Raw genomic sequence first — 19,019 nt, 5'->3', positions numbered from 1 at the left:
GGTGTCGGCGACGTTGAGGGGGGCAGATTAGGGGTTAATAAATATAATATAGGGGTCGGCGGTGTTAGGGGCAGCAGATTAGGGGTACATAGGGATAACGTAGGTGGCGGCGCTTTGCGGTCGGAAGATTAGGGGTTAATTATTTTAAGTAGCTGGCGGCGATGTTGTGGGGGGCAGATTAGGGGTTAATAAATGTAATATAGGGGTCGGCGGGGTTAGGGGCAGCAGATTAGGGGTACATAAGTATAACGTAGGTGGCGGTCGGCAGATTAGGGGTTAAAATTTTTAATCGAGTGGCGGCAATGTGGGGGGAGCTCGGTTTAGGGGTACATAGGTAGTTTATGGGTGTTAGTGTACTTTAGGGTACAGTAGTTAAGAGATTTATAAACCGGCGTTAGCCAGAAAGCTCTTAACTCCTGCTATTTTCAGGCGGCTGGAATTTTGTCGTTAGAGCTCTAACGCTCACTGCAGAAACGACTCTAAATACCAGCGTTAGAAAGATCCCATTGAAAAGATAGGCTACGCAAATGGCGTAGGGGGATCTGCGGTATGGAAAAGTCGCGGCTGTAAAGTGAGCGTTAGACCCTTTAATCACTGACTCCAAATACCGGCGGTAGCCTAAAACCAGCGTTAGGAGCCTCTAACGCTGGTTTTGACGGCTACCGCCGAACTCTAAATCTAGGCCTAAGTTTTTTTAAAATTTGTATAATTCAAAGCAGATGCGTCATTAAAAAAAAAAAACCTCTTCCTGATTTTGCAAAGAAATAGAAAATTGAAACTTAAACGAATAATGTGAAACTTGACAGTAAAGTAGTAAACCATTAAGCATTATGGGTAATTGTGTGTGCCACAGTACAATTTTGCATTATCACCATCATATTCACCAATATGTGAAGACTATGAAAACAGCAGATGTTTTATTTTTGTGAAGAAGAAAAAAAGATTGATGAATTTGTATATCTCTATGTCATTTTAAGTATTGTTTAGAGAATTATAGTAGCAAGTGCTTTCCTTTCCATGCCTCAGACACATCCTTTTAACTTACTGGTCTTAAAACATATAATTCTGTAAATGATTTCAAGATCCCTGAATGATAATCTAGAATGTAGTCTCATATTCTTCTCTGCACCCGTTGTGAGATGGAAGACAAGTTTGGAATCAATAGCAAGGTGACGTGTCCTCCAGTCCAAGTAATTCTCGTACAAGTCTATCTCCAAACTGAGCCCGGCTATATTTTTTTACATGATAAGTATCAGACATTTTGTAGAGGATGTAAGCGTTGTTAATAGCAATGCTGATGGTAAACCAGAACACTTGCTGCCACGTTTTGTTTGGTTTGTGAGAAATAAAATACCTAGAAACAGAAAATAGACAGTTATAGATAAGATAACATATGTGTATGTGTTTGTTTAAAGGGCCATTCCAGCCATTATTGGAATCCACATGGATATATTTCAGTTTTCAATACAAGCATTTTTGGAATATACATGTATTAGTAAAAATTATTCTAATAAACGCTATAGCTGTTTCAAAAGTGTATTTAAGTATGCACCGTGCACCAGCATTTTAAACACAGCACTTGCTCATAAAGTCTATGGTGATTGTATCATGTGGTAATTATTTAATTTGTTATGATGTTTGCTGACATATTTGATGTTTGCTGACATCATACAAGCCCCCTGGCTCTCTAAGTAGCTGCAGTATTTAAAATGCTGGTGCACTGAGAATATCTAGCTATGCTTCACATGCACGTGCAGAGAATAATACTAACAATAAAACAATAACTTTTACTAGAAGCATTTTTTGCCAATACATATATCTTGCACATATATTTATATACCAAAATGTAATTCATCTATGTGCATTTCAATTTTGACCAAAATGTCCTTTTAAAGAGTAAACACCTTGTACTTATATTTCTGTCTTGTAATAGAATAACCTGTCAGCCAAGTATAAACATTTGTAAAACAAATTAACATCTTGTTTGCTGTAATTGTTTTTCAATAACCAAACTCCACCAATCTGAGCTTGAGTCTGCAGCTGACAAGTCTAGCCACAGTCATATTGTTAGATAAAGTACATTGTTTTGCAGTTCTTATCTGATAATGACAATTGGGGAAAGATAAGTAGCAGTGTTAGCCTTGATGAGGGTGCAGGGTGTATTTTCAGTCCCGAGAATTACAAAATAGAGAGCTAAATTGCATGAAAAGAGGGCAAAATTAATGACAGCATATCGCAAAGTTGTTTTACTGTGCATAAATAAAACTTTCATATTAAAATCTCAAGGTAATTACAGCCCCTTTAAGTTTTTACATGGATTTTAAAATATCATAAGTCTCTGTTTATCACTTTTTTTGTTGTGTCAAATAAAGTGTTACAAAATATTGTAGCTTTCAAGTAGGGAATATTTTATTAAAACAATAAATAAAAAAGTAATTTATAATAAAACTAGAACAAAAATAGTTACAGCAATTATTTATTTTTTTTTAATAAAAAAGAAGAAATGCAAATCACATTAAAAAATTTTTTTAAAATAAAATGTTTAGTTAATGAATAATAAAATAGCTTTGCATTATATTTTTTATTTATTTCCTCCATTTCATGTAATTTTGTTCTGAAAATTTAGTAATTTTTAATTATCAAAACGTTATATGCACCCTGCTGACTTCTCAAGGATAACTCTGTTACATATCTGTCCATAATTTTCTTTATCGGATAACAACTGCAAAACAATTTATTTTAAACTAATTTATTTTAGTGGTAAGAAAGTCCAGATTGGCTCCTCAAAATAAGGTAAATGGTGAGGGGAGTTTAGCTATTGGAAAATAATTTTATACAAAAAAATATTTTTTTCACATTTTTTTTATGAATTTCTCATTACATTCATTATCTTGGGTTATGAATTCAATATATAAATTTTATAAACATTTAAAATTCTGCTTTATAAACAATGTACTTATATCCAATAGAATATTGTGCTATTTATAAATACACTTTTACCAATTTCACAAGGAAAAAAAAAGATATAGGGCACGATCCGATATACGGCGCAGGTTTCGGCGCAAGCGTGGAAACCTGCGCCGCCCGTAGTTTCAGCTCGCACAGCGAGCTATCACATATACGGCGCCAGCAGTTGCTAAAGTGCCGTAAGTCGGACAAACTAGCGATGTCCAGAAATAAGCGTAAGTACAAATTTCTGGAGTCGCCAGTGACTTACGGCACTTTAGAAACTGCCGCCGCATAAAAAAACTAACTAAAGTATAAAATCTCCCGTTACTGTCTAACAGGGCTCCCAAAAATAACCCGACACGTATACCCCTCTATCCGCAATCCCCCCTCTCACTCCTAACAATAAATGTATTAACCCTTAAACCGCCGCTCCCGGACCACGGCGCCAGCTACACTAAATGTCTTACCCCCTAACCTGATCCCCCTACACCGCCGCCAGCTACATTAAATGTCTTACCCCCTAATCTGATCCACCTACACCGCCGCCAGCTACATTAAATGTCTTACCCCCTAATGTGATCCCCCTACACTGCCGCCACCTATATTAAAATTATTACCTCCTAATGTGAGCCCCCTACCCCGCCGCCACCTACATTAACTATATTACCCCCTAATGTGAGCCCCCTACCCCGCCGCCACCTATTTTAACTATATTAACCCCTAATGTGAGCCCCTACCCCGCCGCCACCTATATTATATATTCTACCCCCTAATCTGACCCCCTTACACCGCCGCCACCTATATTAAATTTATTAACCCCTAATGTGAGCCCCCTACACTGCTGCCACCTATATTAAAATTATTAACCCCTAATCTAATCCCCCTACAGCGCCGCCACCTATATTAAAAGTATTAACCCCTAATATAATCCCCCTACACCGCCGCAACCTATATTAAAATTATTAACCTCTAATCTAATCACCCTACACCGCCGCCACCTATATTAATATATTAACCACTAAACCTAAGTCTAACCCTAACACCCCCTAACTTAATTATTATTAAAATAAATCTAAATAATATTAATAATATTAACTAAATTATTCCTATTTAAATCTAAATACTTACCTATAAAATAAACCCTAAGATAGCTACAATATAATTAATCATTACATTGTAGCTATTTTAGGGTTTATATTTATTTTACAGGTAACTTTGTATTTATTTTAACTAGGTACAATAGCTATTAAATAGTTAATAACTATTTAATAGCTACCTAGTTAAAATAATTAGCAAATTACCTGTAAAATAAATCCTAACCTAAGTTACCATTACACCTAACACTACCCTATCAATAAATTAATTAAATAAACTACTATTAGCTCAACTAAAATACAGTTAAATACACTAATCTATATTACAAAAAAAAAACCCACTAAATTATAAAAAAGATTACAAGAATTTTAAGCTAATTACATCTAATCTAAGCCCCCTAATAAAATAACAAAGCCCCCCAAAATAATAAAATTTCCCTACCCTAAACTAAATTAAAAAAGTAATCAGCTCTATTACCAGCCCTTAAAAGGGCCTTTTGCGGGGCATTGCCCCAAAGTAATCAGCTCTTTTACCTGTAAAAAAAAGAACACCCCCCATTACAACCCACCACCCACACACCCCTACTCTAAAACCCACCCTATCCCCCCTTAAAAAAACCTAAGTCTAACCCCCAAGTGGTCCTTACCTGTCCTGAAGTCCGGCGGAGAAGGTCCTGTTCCAGGCGGAGAAGTCTTCTTCCAGGCTGCGACCTCTTCCAGGCTGCGACCTCTTCTTCTTCCAGGAACCAGCCGGCGCGGAGCGGAGGAGTTGAAGACCGATGACCGCGGAGCTGAAGACCGTCCTCTCTGGAACTGAAGACCGGCGACGCTGGAACTGAAGACCGGAGCCATGGAGCGTGGAGGATCCTCTTCATACAATCTCCGCCGTACACTGAATAGGAATTCAAGGTTCACGATTAAAATCTTCAGTTCCAGCATCGCCGGTCTTCAGTTCCAGAGAGGACGGTCTTCAGCTCCGCGGTCATCGGTCTTCAACTCCTCCGCTCCACGCCGGCTGGTTCCTGGAAGAAGAAGAGGTCGCCGCCTGGAAGAAGACTTCTCCGCCTGGAACAGGACCTTCTCCGCCGGTCTTCAGGACAGGTAAGGACCATTTGGGGGTTAGACTTAGGTTTTTTTAAAGGGGGGATAGGGTGGGTTTTAGAGTAGGGGTGTGTGGGTGGTGGGTTGTAATGGGGGGGTGTTGTTTTTTTTACAGGTAAAAGAGCTGATTACTTTGGGGCAATGCCCCGCAAAAGGCCCTTTTAAGGGCTGGTAATAGAGCTGATTACTTTTTTAATTTAGTTTAGGGTAGGGAAATTTTATTATTTTAGGGGGCTTTGTTATTTTATTAGGGGGCTTAGATTAGGTGTAATTAGCTTAAAATTCTTGTAATCTTTTTTTATTTTATTGTAATTTAGTGGGGTTTTTTTTGTAATATAGATTAGTGTATTTAACTGTATTTTAGTTGAGCTAATATAGGTGGCGGCGGTGCGTTAGGTGTTAGGTTTTATTTTGCAGGTAGTTCAGGGAGTTACGGGGCTCCAATACTCAGCGTAAGGCTTACTACGCCTGTAATTTGTGGCGAGGTGAAAATGGAGTAAGATTTCTCCATTTTCGCCACGTAAGTCCTTACGCTGTATATTGAATACCAAACTGCGCGGGTTTGGTATATCACTCTATGGGCCAAAAAACTACGGCCGAAGGGTGAAATATACAAGCGTAACTTCTAGGTTATGCCGTATATGTGATACCAAACCAGCGCAAAATTTGGCGTCGGCGGCTTTTGTGGGCGACGCTGCATATTGGATCGGGCCCATAATTTGGTAGTATGGAACCTTGCTACCCATTTTTTAGTGTGTGCCATATTTTTTTAAACTGGTTATTTATTTATGTTAAAGGGCCATGATACCCAAATGTTGAAACACTTTAAAGTGATGCAGTATAGCTGTAAAAAGCTAACTAGAAAATATCACCTGAACATCTCTATGTAAAAAAGAAAGTTATTTTACCTCAAAAGTTCCTCAGTAGCCACATCCCATTATAAAGGACTTCTAAGCAGCAAATCAGTATGCCAGTCCCAGGACAGCTAAGGGAGTGAGCTTTCGTGCACACTCATCTTATTTCCCTATTCAGTTTAAGGAAGTTTACTATGAAATCTCATGAGATCACAGTAAAAGAGTTCATGACCTCAGCACTGCTGATGCAGATTGGCTGCAGTTCATTTCTTCATTTTTTTTTTACTTGCAGCTGGACACCAGCTGAAGTATAACTTTTTACACAGCACTTACTCTGCTGAGCTGAGGAGATTGTGAGGTAAAATATCTTCCTTTTTTACATAGAGATGCTCAGGTGATATTTTCCTGTCAGCTTTTTTTTACAGTTATACTGCATCAGTTTCAAGTGATTTAGCATATGAGTATTATGTCCCTTTAGCATTTGAATAACAGTAATTATATAACAATAACATAATTATTAGCATTAAAATATGGTTTTAATTAATTTTTTCCATTTTTATTTTGTAAATTGATTAATTAAAATGTGCTCAAATCTGAATAACAGTACAAATATAATAATCATCAGCAGCTTTAATTAAAAAATGTAACTTACTTGCTGTATTTATCATCATATTTACAGATATAACTGAGGTGGGCAGCAAATGCTTCTACTGCCAAAGGACAAGGAATTTCACCACTCTTTCTTTTAATGATAACTCCTGGAGAAAAAAGAAAATAAAAAATGAATAAACTGTGTCATTTAATAGTATGTCTATAAGGAAATAAAAAAATAAATAGGCAAAGCTGTCATTTAAACACTGACAGGCTACTAACATTAGACATTTGATGTCAATGAATGTCTTTCTGTATTTATTTATGCTTATAATAAAAAAAATTTTTTTTTTTACAAATGTCAATAATAAAACAAATACCTAAAACTGAGACCTTAAATATAAATACAGCTGTTGTACAATGCATTACAAAAGGTATTTCTCTGTGGTACTCTCCCCACAGTTAAAGGGATAGTATAGTCAAAATTAAACTTTAATGATTCAGAAAGAGAATGCGATTTTAAGCAACTTTCTAATTTACTCCTATTATCAATTTTTCTTTGTTCTCTTGGTATCTTTGAAAAAGCAAGTGTAAGCTTAGGGGCCGACCCATTTTTCGTTCTGCACCTGGTAGATGTTTCTGATTGGTGTCTAAATGTAGCCACCAATTAGCAAGTGCTACCCAGGTGCTGAAGCAAAAATGGGCCAGCTCCTAAGTTTACATTCAAATAAAGATACCAAGAGAATGAAGAATTAATTGATAGTAGGAATAAATTAGAAAGTTGCTTAACATTGCATGCTCTATCTGAATCATGAAAGTTTAATTTTGACTAGACTATCCCTTTAAATATCTTAAGATCAGTATATCAGTGTCCATCATTCCTTCGAAAGAATTAATTGGCTGATGATATGTAAAAAAAAAAAAGATTGGTAAAAGTAAGCTAAAGAGAAATCAGCCTAAATGTTGCCAGTCTCTAAAAAAAAATAAAAAAAAATATTATTATTATTATTTATAGTTTTTATCCGAATTTGTTGTTATATTAATTGTACTTTTTTCCAGTGTGTAGACACTTGTCTGATCACCTAAAGGAACATATTGGGCTAGATTACGAGTGGATGCGAGCACTAAGTGGTTTATCGCGGGTGTTTTGCTTACCGCTAGTATTACGAGTAAACACGAGATATGTGCATGTAACTCTTTTTTTGTATACAACATGATTAAGGTTGTGTGGATCGAAACATTGTTGCTTTTCCTTTTGTGTATGTAATAAAAGGAAGATTTTTGCAAGATTAGTTATGCTGGACTTTATTGTTCTATTTGTGAGTATTTGCAGTTACACTGAGCATGCACCACTAATGATCTGTTTTGTGCTGGGCTCAAATAGACTTTGTTTATATAATTAGCGGTTATAACTAATACTGTACCACAATCATAGGCCTATTAATTATAGCAACAGTGATCACTGACTATATTCTGTTTTGTATACAAATATTTTAAATTGCAAAAAAACAAAATGTATGCTTACCTGCTAAATTATTTTCTTTCCTGGCATGAAGAGTCCACAAATCTATTCTAATTACTATTGGGAATTCAAGTCCTGGCCACCAGGAGGAGGTAAAGAACACCCCAGCAAAGCTTTAAGTATCTCTCCCTCTTCCCATAACCTCCAGTCATTCAGCCGAGAAAATAAGGAAAGAGAAGAAGATACCAAGGGTAAAGAGGTGCCTGAAGTTTAGAAAAAAATTAAAAAATAATAAGCCGTCTTGAATTTAGACAAGTGAGGGTTGTTGACTCTAACCCTTATGTTGCCAGCAAATACTACAAAAAGGGCAGGAGATTGCCGAAATTCCTTAGTAGCTTGTAGATAGAATTTTAGAGCACGGACCACATCCAGGTTGTGTAACAGGTGTTCTTTCTGAGAAGGATTAGGGCACAAGGAAGGAACAACAATTTCCTGATTGATATTGCGGTCCAAAACCACCTTAGGAATAAATCCCAATTTTGTACGAAGGACCGCCTTATCCGCATGGAAAATAAGATAAGGGGGATCACATTGTAGAACCGAAAGTTCTGAGAGAGCAGAAGAAATAGCTAGTAAAAACAAAACTTTCCAAGACAACAATTTAATATCAATAGAATGCATAGGCTCAAATGGAGCCTGCTGCAGAACCCTAAGAACAAGATTAAGGCTCCAAGAAGGGGCAATAGGTTTAAATACAGGCCTGATTCTGACAAGGGCCTAAACAAAGGACTGAACGTCTGGTAAGATGGCCAAACGCTTATGTAACAGAACAGAAAGGGCAGAAATCTGACCCTTCAGGGAACTGACTGACAAGCCCTTCTCCAGACCCTCCTGGAGAAAAAACAGAATACGGAGAACTCTCACTTTATGCCAAGGAAAACCCAGAGATTTTCAGAAAAACCTCGTCTTGCCAAGACTAGGCAATCAATCTCCACGCAGTCAGCTTCAGAGAATCTAGATTTGTATGAAGAAAAGGACCCTGAAGTAGAAGGTCCTTCCTCAGCGGTAATTTTCACTGGGGAGAGGACATCTTCACCAGGCCCACAAACCAAAATTCTGCGAGGTCTGAGTCCAGATTCCCTGAGCTCTTAAGGAACCCCAAACTGCCTCCCAGCCGGAAAGGCTGTCATCTGTAGTCACAATCTCCCAGGATGGTTTCAAGAAGCATGTGCCTTGGGATGGATGGTTCTGAGAGAGCCACTAGGACAGAGAATCTCTCATCAGGTTGTCTAGGACTTTCCTCTGAGAGAGGTCAGAGTGGTCTCCATTCCATTGTCTGAGCATGCATAACTGTAGAGGTCTCAGATGGAATTGAGCAAAAGGAATAATGTCCATGGAAGTCACCATTAGACCAATTACTTCCATACACTGCACCACCGAGGGTCGGACAGATGACTGAAGAGAAATACAGGCAGAAAGAAGTTTGGATTTTCTGACTTCCGTTAAGAAAATCTTCATGGAGATTGAGTCTATGATCATCCCCAAAAAAACATACCCTGGTATTTGGCACCAAGGAACTCTTTTCCAGATTCACCTTTCACCCATGAGAGTGGAGAATCAACAACAGTAAAACTGTATGGGATTTTGCTAAATGAAAAGACGGCGCCTGAATCAAGATATAGTCCAGGTAAGGTGCCACCGCAATTCCTAGAGATCTGGCTACTGCCAAAAGAGCTTCTAGAACCTATGTAAAGATTTGAGGGGCTGTGGCCCTGCCGAAAGGCAGGGCTACAAATTTTAAGTGTTTGTCCAGGAATGCAAAACGTAGGAATTGAAAATTATCCTTGTGGATAGGAACATGGAGGTAAGTGTCCTGCAGGTCGATGGTTGTCATGTACTGACCCTCCTGAACTAAGGGGAGAATAGAACAAATCTTCTCCATTTTGAAGGACGGAACCCTGAGAAATTTGTTGAGGCACTTCAGATCTAGAATAGGTCGAAAGGTTCCCTCCTTCTTAGGAACCACAAATAGGTTGGAATAGAATCCTCAACCCTGTTCTGCTAGAGGAACAGGATTGATCACTCCTAGAGAAGAGATCACATTTAGCTTGTTGACCTTAGGAGTCTCCGCTACTATGGGCTCAGAATCCTCCAGAGTAGCCAAAACCTCCTTAAGTAGCAAACTGAGGTTTTCAAGCTTAAATCTAAAACCAACCTCCTCTGATTCCACGGAGCTGATCATATTAGAATCTGAATCGGAGATTTTGCCTTCAGAGGCTGCAGAAGAATGGTCATCCTTAGATAACTTAGATAGACTGACTAAGGTAGCCTCATCGTTAGAAGATATTCCTGATTTAGAGGAAATATTCTTAGATTTTCTTTTTCTCTTACCTGAGATAGGTAAGGCACTCAGGGCTGCCGACACCACAGAGGTAAGTTGCGCTGCAAAATCACCTGGTAGAAATACCCCCCCAGATCCAGACTGAGAAGAGCCGCAGGGCACTGCTTGTGTAACTGCTAGGGACAGTGACTGAGGATAAAGCTGTGAGGCATGTCTAGGGCAACAAAATCCTGAGAGGCGGATGGGGAAGGGTTACATTTTTGAGAAATTGCAGAATCCTTATTCTTAGACTGCAACATATTTGCTAGATATGTGGAGCAAAGTTGCCCAGGGGGAATTACTTGGGCTTCCAAACAATATAAACATTTATCAAAGTTTAAAGATAAGTCCCTTCCTTTTCTTATCAAAATAATAAATGAGCATAAAGCAATTTAGCAATTACAGCCGCAACTCTCATAAGTTAAAAGAGAAGCGTTAACTGTAATAAAAAAACGGCACCTCTAACCTCACAGCCGTTGCTGGAGTGATTTGCCGCCCTCTTGAATGCTTCTTGATCCGTTAAGGAGGAAAAAGGACCCTATCATGCAGCCCTTAGAGATACGCAACACCACTGTTCACTCAGTCCAAGCCGCTTCTGATAAAGGAAGTAAGCGCGGTCGTCACATGACTGCAATGAAAAAGATAATGCGACACAGCCAGAAAGTGTGCGAATGCGCTGCAAAAGTGGCATACAAATCAATAATTATGAAAAAGAACGATAATGAGATAAATTAGTTCCTCTGAGAAATATAATAAGCACCATCGATAAGCACATCCCTAATAAGCCTCCACATACCCTGACAGCCTCAGACCCAACATAGTGTTTTGAATAAAAACAACCCTGTCACACACAGAGCCCTGTATATACTGCTCACATGAAATTCCAAAAATGAAGAGATTTATCTAAGGTCCCCAGGCTCCATTATCCTAGGAAAACAGGGGGTTAACCGTTGATGTGCTTGAGCCTTCTACCTAGAAGGAAAAAAAGCACTTACCTTTGGAGCTTCAGCTGTGAAGCAGGCACAGCATCCCAGGTCTGACAGATCCAGATGACTTCTGACAGGGACCTAAAAAAAAAATGAAAAGCAGAGTAACCAACCCTGGTTTTCTATATGGGGGTTAGCATAAATTGTTGGAGGAGAAACAAGGACTACCCTGCTGACCTTCAACAGCTAACAGCTACAACGCGTACTCAAGAGGGTTACATGGATACAGCATTACCCCTATCCTTGCTTGCAGGGAAACTACCCTCTAAAGGATAAATAAATAATATTCTTCAGAGCACCAAAGAATGACTGGGGGTTATAGGAAGTGGGAGTGATATTTACAGCTTTGCTGGGGTGTACGTTGCCTCCTCCTGGTGGCCAGGAGTTGAATTCCCACTAGTAATTAGTTTTTTCCTATTTTTTTCCCTTACTGTTTTAGGACCTTTATAACATACTCATTGCTGATTAAACTGTTTAAAGCTTGTCAATTTATAGAGCAGGAACTGTATGCAATTCCCAGCTTAACCTAATACGTGATTGTCTTCAGCCACTTCAGATATTCTAGATTCCAGTACATGAATATTTTAAACTGTCACTGCAGCAGAGTGCTCATAGTTAGGCTCTTTATGCATGGGTACATATAATATAATTTTAATATCATGTCAGAATCAAGGGGGAGTTCAATTTTCCTTTTAACTTGGCACTGAGCTAAAAACAGAAAGCAAGTTGACTATTATGAGGTCATTTTTATGTCCCTGATCTAGTTGACAGTCAACAGAGTTTACCTTGTAATTATTAGATTGCCTAATTTAACCACCTCAAACTGGATGAGATGAAACAGCTTAAATGTTTTGAATTAAAGGGACATGGAACCCAAAATATTTATTTCATGAATCAGAGCGAATTTAAAAAACAAAACAAAAACACTTTCCAATTTACCTCTGTTACCAAATTGACTTTGTTCTTATTCTGTTCTTTGCTGATAAGCATACCTAGGTAGGTAGAATGCACATGTCTGAAGCTATGGCAGCAGTTTTGCAGGAATATTTTTTTAAAAAAAAATATTTTTATTGAGGAACTAAAGTGAAACACACATATGAATACACCATTTCATACACCGAAGCAAAAAGAAACAAATACACTGGTTAACAAAAATCAGGTGCATGGTTAGACAATCTATCATTATGATACTAGTATATACCACGGGGCATCTCAGAATATACCCCAATTTTTTTTCATAGTGTACAGGTATTCGGGTGAAGATAAACATATCGCCCACCACTGTAGATAACAGACTCTCTTGGACCTTTTTATATAACTTCTTGATATATAGGGGCCGAATGGCCCCTGATTCCGCAAGAGCCTTTATGCTCGCCGGAAACAGCAGTTATGATGCAGCGGTCTGCCTCTGAGGCTGCGGTCTGAAATCCGCCCGATTGATTGACACCCCCCTGCTAGTGGGCGATTGTCTGCTAAACCTGCAGGGGGCGGCATTGCACAAGCAGTTTACCAGAACTTCTTGTGCAATGTTAAATGCCGACAGCGTATGCTGTCAGCATTCAGCGATGTCTGTCGGATATGATACGCTACAGTGTATCTTGTCGGACAGACAATGATAAATCGGGCCCCGTAGTGCGGATTGTGTGAGAGAAAAATTATGGGAAATTAATTAGGGCCATTTTTAGACCCAAGATGTGGTGATAAGCAGATGGTATATACGCCTCAACTCCTAGCTTAGTGAATTAATAGGGCATGTCATTTTAAACAACTTTCCAATTTACTTTTATCATCAGATTTGCTTTGTTCTCTTTGTATTCTTAGTTGAAAGCTAAACCTAGGTAGGCTCATATGCTAATTTCTAGGCCCTTGAAGACTGCCTTTTATCTGAATGCATTTGACAGTTTTGTTTACAGCTAGAGCTACAGTTAGTTAATGTGTGCTATATAGATAACATTGTGCTCACACACGTAGAGTTACTTGTGATAGGGGACACATAGGTAATCACATAGGTAATAAGTATATTAATATAACTGTGTTGTTTATGCAAAACTAGGAAATAATAAATAAAGGGATTATCTATCTTTTTAAACAATAACATTTTTGGTGTTTACTGACCCTTTAACATTTATTTTTTGCAGGCAAAAAAATAAATAAAAATATGGCATCTGTAAATGTTTCTTTCATATGCATGATATTTTTTAGGAAGAACAATGCCCCTTTATTAAGACAGCCACCTGACTTGACGTTAAAGAGACATGAAACTCAAATTTGTTTCTTTCATGATTCAGATAGAACTCTCCAATGTATTTCTATAATTAAATGTGCTTCATTCCTTTGGTATCCTTTGTTGAAGTAGCAGCAACGCACTCCTGGGAGCTAGCTGAACACATTAAGTGAGTTAATGACAATATGCAGCCACCAATGACCAGCTGGCTCCCAGTAGTGCATTGCTACTTCTAAGCCTACATAGGTATGCTTTTTAGCAAATGATACCAAGAGAACAAGGCAAATTAGATAATAAAAATACATTGGAAAGTGTTTTAAATTTGCATAATCTTTATCGTGAAACTTTAATTTTGACATTACTGTTCCTTACATGTATTATTATTTCAGTATTACCCCTTCATGTCGGGATCAAAGTGTTAATATCAGAACAAAGTTTCAAATGTAAACAATTGATGCAAAAATAAAATCACGCAATCACCAATTTGATCACATGATTTCAAGACCAGGATCGGATCATGCTGGGCTGCCTACGCTTCAGTCCAATTTTAGCTTGCGTCAAAGGTGGAGGATGCAGGACGCCCATTTAAGGTAGGGCGTTTCATGCCTTCTTAACGGCGTTAAAGCCCAGCGCCGTTAGGACAGCATGGAACAAATATTCTTTTGATCAATTTTATAAGGATTATTCCTCCCATATTTTATATAAAAAAAAAAGATAACAATCTTCTATTAAAGTAAGCCATACCTTGTTGAACAGGAGAGTAGGCGTTAGTCAGAAATCTAAAGTGTCCCCTATTGTACCAGCAAATTAGAGACATATTGCCTTTCATTCTTATTCCATAATGTCCCCGAGATTGTGGAACTTCTGTATTACTCAACATTGACTGGGGTAGGCCGGTGCAATCACTTTTACGAGAACTCAACAATCCGCAACAATAAATATCTGGGGAGAAAACAAAAACCAGTCCAAGATAATGTATATAACTGCTTATTTATAGATAACATAATAAACACAGCACCGTGCTTAATGTATAAAGTGTAATTTAATTTATTTAATTATTTGTAAAAAAATGAGACAAGGTTCAACATTCTTGTAAACATTTCTGGCAATATTTTTTCAGCATCTCATATAATCCTTTTTTGCAAAATGTATTCTTGATACAATATTTGCTTGAGCCTTTATACAATTTGAATACTGGTCTCTTGTAAATAAAAACAAATAATGACTTCATTTAAAGGTACATGGAGTTAATTTTTTTTAACTTATTTCTGTTTTTTGCTCTTATGCAAAATGCGTTAGAAAGTGATAACTTACAATTATATCATAGCTTACACAACTATTTAATGGGACAGTGAAGTCAAAATTTAACTTTCATAATTTGGATTAAACAACTTTCCAATTTACTTTTATTATTTAATTTGCTTAATTTTCTAGATATACTTTGTTGAAGGAGAAGTAATTCAATACTGGGAGCTAGCTGAACACATTGGGTGAGCCAATGAAGAGAGGCATACATGTTTAACCACTAATCAGCAGTAAGCTCCCAGTAGGACATTGCTGCTAATGAGCCTACCTAGGTATGCTTTTCAACAAAGGATACCAAGACAAAAAAACAACTTTGATAAAATAATTAAATTAGAGTTGTTTAAATTTGTATGTATCTGAATCATGAAATTGTAATTTTGACTTCCCAATTAATGAGCTATTCAATATTCATTAACTGTAATATATCACTTCCAAGCACCTTTGTAAAAATGAAAAATGGCAGAATAAAAATGGAAATTTTGTTTGTGCAGAACTTACATTTATTGCTTTTCCATTATACATTTATACGACTTTTCCCTTAGGTGTCACAGAATAATAGTACAAAGTTTTGCTAAAATCTATGCTAGGAATCTGCAATTACATTATAAACTACACTATGTTCTTGGATAAAAACACTAACATACATTGTTCTTAATGTACCACACATAATATAATTACTTGTAATAACTTCATTAAAAGTAAAACCCTATATTGATATCATTCTTATGCATTCATGTATTGACTTTGTACTCTCTTTAATTGCATTTTATAAAATGTATTGTGATTGCCTCAGTATTATATCATTTGCATTTTCAACTCAGAATCAAGACTGGCAATATACAGTACTAGCTATACTGTAATAAATGTATCCAAAAAAATGGACACATTAATTTAATAATACAGTACAAAGATCTGTGTTGATAAATTCCTTAATACAAATTCTTACCTTATAAAAGATACGAATAACATAGTGCATTTATGTAATATATATCATAAAAGTTTAACCTTTGCATATAAACAACAAAGGGTCATGACGATTGTTAGTGCAGGTTGTGAAAAAAAATATCAAGCCCGTACAAACTTGCGAGCTTACTACATTTTTTTAGAAGGGTTAAAAGGTATATGGTACTTTGCGATGGGGATTGTGGTGGTTTAGGGGTTAATAGTGTAGCGGAGTAGTTTGCGATGTGGGGGGGGTGGCGGTTTAGGGGTTAATTGTGTAGTTTAGTGCAACTTTTTCCTCCGGCCAAACTCTTTATGCAATCTTTCATGCAGGCCTGTCCTTTGGGAAGGGCAAGAGGGGCACCCACACAGGGTTCAGCTTTTTGTGGGGTCCCCCGCAATGTCAGCGATAAGGTTATCAGATGGTGCAATGTATATGCTGTATTTAGTTTATGAGAAGTGTTTTGGTATCAGGAGGTCTAATATTGTGTGTTTTTTTCCTTATATAGCTATCACTGAATGTTGGCACAGGAGTGGGACATACAAAAGGCAGGGCATAAAGGGGAGGGGAATAAGAGACTGGGCGGAGGGACCCCACAAATGTATCTTGCCCAGAGCCCCGCAAATGCTAAAGTTTGCCCTGCTTTAAAGTTGCGTAAAACGTTTGAGCGTTAAATGCTATTGTTTTTGTGCAATCACATTCAACTTGTAATATAAGTGGACATTGCTGCTTAACACCATCCATAGAAAAACATAATTTATGTAAGAACTTACCTGATAAATTCATTTCTTTCATATTAGCAAGAGTCCATGAGCTAGTGACGTATGGGATATACATTCCTACCAGGAGGGGCAAAGTTTCCCAAACCTCAAAATGCCTATAAATACACCCCTCACCACACCCACAAATCAGTTTAACGCATAGCCAAGAAGTGGGGTGATAAGACAAAAGTGCGAAAGCATAAAAAATAAGGAATTGGAATAATTGTGCTTTATACAAAAAAATCATAACCACCACAAAAAAAGGGTGGGCCTCATGGACTCTTGCTAATATGAAAGAAATGAATTTATCAGGTAAGTTCTTACATAGATTATGTTTTCTTTCATGTAATTAGCAAGAGTCCATGAGCTAGTGACGTATGGGATAATGAATACCCAAGATGTGGATCTTCCACGCAAGAGTCACTAGAGAGGGAGGGATAAAATAAAGACAGCCAATTCCGCTGAAAATAATCCACACCCAAAATAAAGTTTAAATCTTATAATGAAAAAAACTGAAATTATAAGCAGAAGAATCAAACTGAAACAGCTGCCTGAAGTACTTTTCTACCAAAAACTGCTTCAGAAGAAGAAAACACATCAAAATGGTAGAATTTAGTAAAAGTATGCAAAGAAGACCAAGTTGCTGCTTTGCAAATCTGATCAACCAAAGCTTCATTCCTAAACACCCAGGAAGTAGAAACTGACCTAGTAGAATGAGCTGTAATCCTTTGAGGCGGAGTTTTACCCGACTCGACATAAGCATGATGAATCAAAGACTTTAACCAAGACGCCAAAGAAATGGCAGAGGCCTTCTGACCTTTCCTAGAACCGGAAAAGATAACAAATAGACTAGAAGTCTTTCGGAAATTTTTAGTAGCTTCAACATAATATTTCAAAGCTCTAACTACATCCAAAGAATGCAACGATCTTTCCTTAGAATTCTTAGGATTAGGACACAATGAAGGAACCACAATTTCTCTACTAATGTTGTTAGAATTCCCAACCTTAGGTAAAAATTTAAAAGAAGGGGGGCGTGTCCGAGCAGCGTTCTGAATAGGACGCACAACCTGAGAGCTCCAAGCAGAAATTTTAATAATCCGCTGATTATTATTACTTAACAGCACAAATAAGCAAATATCACGCAAAGGTCTCGCAGTTCTAGCAATTGTGACCCACATTGACTTTTTCAGCTGTACATATGACGCTGGAGACCCAGATCGGAACCTAAAGGCCTAAGGCAGCGGCCATATATTAGGCATTCACCTCCCCCCCGGGAAGAGCCGGGTGATCAGTGCTGCCGGGCAATCTGGCTTACTGAACCTCTTCACAAACTATCACTCTAACTGGATAACAAGGGAGATCTTTACCTACGCAGCGGGAAATCTACAAACAGAAAGGTTGAGAACAGCGCTAATTGTAATCTCCCTTAAAATGACCTGCATCAAAGAATCGGAGTCCCAATGCTACTCAGCTTCATACTCTGAGAAAATAGAGAGACTTTTTGACAAGCTACTACAAAAGGCTCCTTACGATTTTCTACTAAACAAGATATGTCCAAAGAATATAACGAGCATTCCCCTTTCTGAAACTATCAGCCAAGAAAGCGTTATACATATGACACACCCGGCATCAAGAGCAGAGGTATGTGATCAGGGAGACTTAGAGAAAATGGCGGATTTCGTACCCATAACTGACATCACACTTGCCAAAGCGAAGGAAACAATAACCGGGTGCCCCGACACTGGAAACTGGTACCTGGCATCAAACGATCTCTTCAAACCGGAAAAGCAAACCAAGACTCGGCAAGCAGATCCACACTGGAGATACGTCGAGCAGCTAGAGGAGAAAGGCAGGGGTGCCCAGATAAATAGCCCCGACCAGGGCCGCGGAAGGGCCATGACGCAAGCAGCTGCGGGGAAAAAGGTGATATTGAAGCCTCAACCAGCGGCGGGCCCTGCTGCTCCGCAAGGTAATTTTGCATTGTTCATCTCTCCACATGGGCCTCCTCCGGTGGAAATTAGTCCATGTGATACGGCATGGAGCACAACACAAAACACATTATGGCCGGCACTGGAGGGGGATACTTTAGATCTGCCTCAGCAAAGTGCGGAGAGAAGACCATTGAGGTCACTGATGGACAGAAAATATGACTTTGCTGAACGTTCCTCCTGCACTAAACTTTCGCAAATAAGATCCCCTGGCAGTCCTTTCACATAACTTTCAAGGGGTTCAGGTCCTGCTCCCCTGACATAACCCCCTTCCAGCACAGAGATGAAGGATAACCTATAGACTGACACCCTTATTAGGCAGTGATTACACTGCCCTGCAATCTAAATGTCTTGTGATAGGCATTTATCAACAGGACTGTT

General features: G+C 38.2%; 2 protein-coding genes across 2 annotated transcripts in view; one reads left to right on the top strand and one right to left on the bottom strand.

Annotated features, from left to right (window-relative positions):
- The window catches only part of LOC128656976 (gastrula zinc finger protein XlCGF66.1-like), a 473,235-nt gene that overhangs the window by 432,700 nt on the left and 21,516 nt on the right, over window positions 1–19,019 (top strand). The gene's annotated exons all lie outside the window — the stretch shown is intronic.
- Window positions 80–19,019, bottom strand: part of PGBD5 (piggyBac transposable element derived 5) — a 187,576-nt gene continuing 168,636 nt past the window's right edge. The window contains exons 5-7 of the mRNA XM_053711179.1: window positions 14,386–14,583; window positions 6,651–6,756; window positions 80–1,354 (exon numbers count right to left, since the gene is read on the bottom strand). Of these exons, the coding sequence (XP_053567154.1) occupies window positions 1,159–1,354; window positions 6,651–6,756; window positions 14,386–14,583 (500 nt within the window). The 3' untranslated portion in view covers window positions 80–1,158. The remainder of the gene's footprint in view (window positions 1,355–6,650; window positions 6,757–14,385; window positions 14,584–19,019) is intronic.

The sequence above is a fragment of the Bombina bombina genome, chromosome 4, assembly GCF_027579735.1.
Source record: "Bombina bombina isolate aBomBom1 chromosome 4, aBomBom1.pri, whole genome shotgun sequence".
Classification (NCBI taxonomy): domain Eukaryota; kingdom Metazoa; phylum Chordata; class Amphibia; order Anura; family Bombinatoridae; genus Bombina; species Bombina bombina.
This window is presented reverse-complemented; position numbering and strand designations above follow the sequence as displayed.